The sequence below is a fragment of the Pinus tabuliformis genome, chromosome J (genome assembly GCF_031772625.1).
Source record: "Pinus tabuliformis cultivar Carrire ecotype Pingquan chromosome J, CPIR1, whole genome shotgun sequence".
In the NCBI taxonomy this organism is placed as follows: domain Eukaryota; kingdom Viridiplantae; phylum Streptophyta; class Pinopsida; order Pinales; family Pinaceae; genus Pinus; species Pinus tabuliformis.
This window is the reverse complement of record NC_142295.1, coordinates 350,735,882-350,740,995: the sequence shown is the minus strand read 5'-3', so window position 1 is coordinate 350,740,995 and position 5,114 is coordinate 350,735,882. Positions and strand designations below refer to the sequence as shown.

The 5,114-nt window shown below is 31.7% G+C and overlaps 1 protein-coding gene across 2 annotated transcripts; it reads left to right on the top strand.

Annotated features, from left to right (window-relative positions):
• The first annotated feature begins 732 nt into the window (after positions 1 to 732).
• Positions 733 to 4,842, top strand: LOC149227214 (uncharacterized). 2 transcript variants are annotated; one of them, XM_089375461.1, is made up of 4 exons: positions 733 to 927; positions 1,563 to 1,727; positions 4,039 to 4,322; positions 4,748 to 4,842. In XM_089375461.1, exons 2-4 carry the CDS (start codon positions 1,578 to 1,580, stop codon positions 4,770 to 4,772), a joined length of 459 nt encoding a protein of 152 aa, XP_089231587.1. In that variant the 5' UTR covers positions 733 to 927; positions 1,563 to 1,577; the 3' UTR covers positions 4,773 to 4,842. The 2 variants fall into 2 exon arrangements, with proteins under 2 accessions (XP_089231587.1, XP_089231586.1); XM_089375460.1 differs by lacking the exon at positions 733 to 927 and having other exon boundaries at positions 1,454 to 1,727; positions 4,748 to 4,839.
• Positions 4,843 to 5,114: the final 272 nt, after the last annotated feature.

The window sequence follows — 5,114 nt, the reverse complement described above, 5'->3', positions numbered from 1 at the left end:
CAAATTTTAGGGTACAATTTTATTTAGGGTAAAATTTTCAGCCAATTTTTTTCAAGGAATCTCACTATATAAATGTTTAAATTTTTTTGTTATTCAACACCATCAATAACCCCTGGGATAACTGTAACTAGATTTAACAAGATTTGTGAAAACTTTTACCAAAGTTTTTCAAATCATTTTTTTCAGACAAAATACAGAGCCTTCATTCCAAGTAGAAAATGTTTTACAATGTTGTGAGGCAATCTCTATCAGAAAAACAGAGAAGTCAAATTATATCTGTAATCCAATTACAAAGGACCATCTCTGTTTGAAGATCAGAAAAACCAAAATATTTGCAATTTAAATCTTTTTCTATTCAGCACCATCAATAACCCCAAAATAATTTTAACTGGATTTAATTAGATTTGTGAAAATTTCTACCAAATTTTAGGGTACAATTTTATTTAGAGTAAAATTTTCAGCCAATTTTTTTTTTCAAGGAAACTTACTATATAAATGTTTACATTTTTTTGTTATTCAACACCATCAATAACCCCTGGGATAACTATAACTAGATTTAACTAAATTCGTGAAAACTTCTACCAAATTTTCTCAAATCATTTTTTTTCCCTTCATTCCAAATAGAGAAAGTTTTACAATGTTGTGAGGCAATCTCTGTTAGAGAAAAACAAAGAAGCCAAATTATACTTGTAATCCAATTACAAAGGACCTGTAGGGCGGCTGATTTTCATCTTCTCTCCATCCCGGTAGCGCATGAGCGGTAATGTTGGCCATGCTTGTCGTGGGAGGCATATGTGAACAATTCCCCTTCCGCTCTCCAAGTTCTTGGAGCTGTATGGGCTGTTGTGGTGTGGCTCCCTGGCTAGTCCTGGTCCCTGCTTGCCTCTGGAGATGATACCAGCGACAGGTTTTCTTTCCGTGTGAAAGGTGGGTTGGTAATCCAGTTGTGTTTTCGCGTTTGCCTGAACGATGGCCTTGGGTCGTTTGTAGGGCGGCCGATTTTCATCTTCTCTGTTTGAAGATCAGAAAAACCAAAATATTTGCAATCTAGATACAAATAAAAACCAAAACCAAAAAACACACCCCAGAAACCAAAAAACACACCCCAAAATAGAGGTGCATACCCAAAGAGAACAGAAACCTCCAAAAACCAACCCATAGAGAAACCAGTTACCAGCATCAGAAAAGAGAAGCTAAAGCTAAAAAAAAGGAAACCAACCCATGACTCTGCCCAAAACAATTTTTTTTTTCTGAAATCATATGCTGTTTTCCGGCGAAATTGTGGGCTGTTTAGACTACTTTTTTCAGACGCTGAAATTACGTCAGCTGACATAGGCACCGTCATTCTACTTTACTGTTATAAAATTGAGCAGTCTGCATGTTGCTGCAACGTTGCACTGCAAATCTGCTCCACCTGTCCGATGCAGTGATAGGCCATATCCTTTCACCACGATCTTTTCTTTATTTATCACTACCTCTGCATCCTGTCACCTGCTAGGGTGTTTTACACGAGTGGAGTTTTTGATAATCTGATTAGCTGAGGCATCCGCATTTTGTTGCAGGAGTCTGAAATATTAATGCAGATCATGGCAATGTTGTTTGCAAGATTGAGGCGCTTTGGCATGTCCAAATCATCCAGATTTTGTATACATGAGGGTGTTCTGAGAGCAGCAGGAAGCCAAAGCAATGATCTGGCTTACTTCACCACTGTAACTAGAGTTGGAGAGGTATGTTTAATGCTTCTGTTTTAGTCCTTCCATATTATAATTTTTATTTATAATCGATTTAATGATTTTTATTTATAATCGATTTAATGGTTTATAGTGTAAGAGAATACAAGCAATATGAAAATAAATCTCAGATTTTGAAATCCATTTATAAATATTTCTACCAAAATAACACAAGTATATCAATGTGATTGTGTGATTTTAGATTAATTTATTAAAAAATACAAGTAATATAAAAATAAGGCTCATCACTCGGACCTTAAAATAAATTTAAACAATATGAAAATAAGTCTCATCACTCAGGCCTTGAAATTTATATGAAAATAAATCTCATCACAAACTTAAAATAGATTTACAAATATTCCTTACAGAACAACACTACTACTGGTGGATCAATGTGATAACTATGGGTGGATCAATGTGATTTTGTGATTTTAGGTTAGTTTATTTATATTCGTTGTTGTTGGTTTAAGGTGCTTCTCTTTTAATAATTTAGATGGTAAGTAAAATAAACAATAAACTGTATAATAAGTAAAACAAATAATAAACTTTCTAGTTTATAAATAATAAATAATAAATTGTATTAGGTATAAATTTGATCCGAAGCCCTTTATTCTTAATTGCTTTTTATCTTTAACTAATATATTTATTTTTTATTGAAGTTATATATCTCTTCTATATATTTATTAATATAAATATATATGTATGTTAACCCTCTTTAAATTTAAAATAAAACTTACAGTTATAGTGCTCCTCCACTCTATTTTTTATATAGAAATTACATATATATTATGGTGTCGTTAATGCTATTTAAAAATTCTTACTAGTGACAAATTCCATTGCAAACTTAGGGAAGAAGATCATTTGCTTGCATATTCTTAGTGCTCCTCTCTATATTTATTTTTATCTTTTTGAAATATATATTTATATTAATATATGTTTATGTTGAGCTTAATACTATTTAAATTTTTTTACTATTGACCATTCCACCATTTCAAACTACTGACAAATTCCACAATTCCAAACTCTATAGAAGAAAAAGATTGTTTGCTTGCATTTTTAATAGAAATGAATAAATATAAAATAATTGAACAACTCGATAATTCTATGGTCTATGGTCATTAATCGCCAGCACATAACGAATTCAATTCAATTCATTGATATCTAAGCATTTGATTTGTTAATATCTATGGTTTAATATCTAACTATTTAATTTATTAATATCTATTATATAATTTGAAAAGATCAATTTTTGAAAAGAAAATATTATTTATTTTAATTCAACTCTAGCAAAGAAAATATACACCAGCTAAATAGCATCACATAGGTGGATTTAAACATGATATGATCTTGTCCTATATTTGACTGAGACTAATATGCAAACATGATCTGGCTTGTATTTGACCAGACTAAGACTAATATATAGAAATGGAGAGTGAAAAAAATCGAAAAAAATCGAAATGGTTGATTATAAGTTATGGAGATTTCAAACTTTTGAAATTATATTGAAAAATCATATATATATTTTTTATTTGAAAAGTCAATTTTTTAAATTTTATATCAATTTATATTTATTTGAAGTTGATATCTATTAAGGACAAAAAAGATAAATCTTTTGAAATGCAAGTTTTTTGAAATGTAAGCTTTTTTTATAACGAAAATAGATTTGATCTGGTTGTTCGGTAGATTTGGAGTTAAGATAGATCTAGACTAGTTAGGCTGATTTAATTTCCCCTTTTAAAGAAATAATATTCTACATAAATATTACGGATCAGTACCATAAGTCATTTTTTACTTTTATTTTTATGTAATTTAATTTGATTGAATCAAAATATTTATAAGAAAGCAACAGAGATTTAAAGTTTTCACTATATTGAAAAAAGAAGATCTCTGAACACACTAAAAATAATATATATAAATGCAAATAAATTTTAAATACACCAATAACATTGAAGTTTTAAGAAATAATTAAATTTGAAGTTTTTAAAAAAGTAATTAAATTAATGTAGTGGAGATTTTGAAAATGCCAGTAAATAAACACAGTTAAATAAGTGAAAACAGGGTATTCAAATCGAACCAGGGAGTGGGATGACTTTTTTCCTCATTATTTTATATTTTCCTTTTACAATGGATTCGAACCTGAACCTAGTCAAATTTCCGGATTGGTTGAGTTCAAATTCGTTTGTGAAGGCATTTGCATATTTTTTTTTACCAAGGTGGCACTTGCATATTTTTTTACCAAGCTGGCACTTACATATATTTTTATCCCGAGGGCCAAATTAATTCGAATTGTGAATTTTAAATTCTGCAGTATGTATCAAACACAGCTGAAAAGACAAGAGAGTCCACCAAGGAAGCTGCTCAGACTGCCAAACAAAAGGCAGAAGATTTTGTCCATGAAACCAAGGAGACTGTGAAGTCCACAGCCCAACAAACTGAGCATAAAGCTCAAGAAATTGGCGAGAAAGCCAGGTCTACAGCTGAAGAGTTCAGCAGACAGGCCAAAGAGCGCACTGACCAGGCAGCTGAGAAGACTCGATCCAAGGGAGAAGAGGCTAAACAAAATGTGCAAGATGCCAAGGAAGACTCCAATAAGTAAACATAACAGCTGCTAATTGATTTTTATAGAACGATATGATCATGCCATAGGGTCCAATGGAAATCTGAATAAATGTTGTGGTTCACTTATTATTGGGCAAAATGTTTACCTAGTAACTAGGTTAAAATGATACTTAATGTCTGGTTGGGCTGGCTCAATGTTTGAGTTTATTTGTTTAATAAATGTGAAAAGGTAATTTGACTCTAGTGAGGGATACAAGAATCTGCATAGTAGGAGCTCTCTGGAGAGTGAAATTGGGAGTTTGTCTGATTGAGGTTTAGTATTGAATCATGTGAATGATTTCATGTAAGATGTGGACTGGTTTGGCCCTGCCTTTGAAGGTATTGTTGTACAAATTTTAATTATTCAGTTTCTTTGACTAATCAAATTGGAAACGTTATCTGATTCTGGTGAGTGATAGGACAATCTGCACAAGGATCTTCTGAAGATTCACTGGAGAAGCTCTGAAATTGGGAATTTGTCTGATTGATGTTTAATATTGAAGCACGTGAATGAATTTTAGGTAAGATGTGGACTGTTTTGGCCCTACCTTTGTAGGTACTATTGGACAAATTTTTCATTATTCAGCATTCATAAATTGTGCTCCATGGAGTATGGAATTGGGAATTTGTCTGGTTGTTGTTTGTTGTTTAATATTGGGCTATGAGAATGATTTCATAAAGAGATGTGGACTGTTTTGGTCGTGCCTTTGGAGGTGTGCTCTGGGACAAATTTTCATTATTCAGCATTCATAAATTGTGTGCTTACGATTTGTATTGTGTAGGGTA

Bases quoted from the DNA above. Each gene is read 5' to 3' on its own strand.
- LOC149227214 (XM_089375461.1), top strand. From the start codon at position 1,578: ATGCAGATCATGGCAATGTTGTTTGCAAGATTGAGGCGCTTTGGCATG. The intron at 1,728-4,038 runs GTATGTTTAATG...TAAATTCTGCAG, and splicing joins CTGTAACTAGAGTTGGAGAG to TATGTATCAAACACAGCTGA. The intron at 4,323-4,747 runs GTAAACATAACA...GGTGAGTGATAG, and splicing joins GCCAAGGAAGACTCCAATAA to GACAATCTGCACAAGGATCT.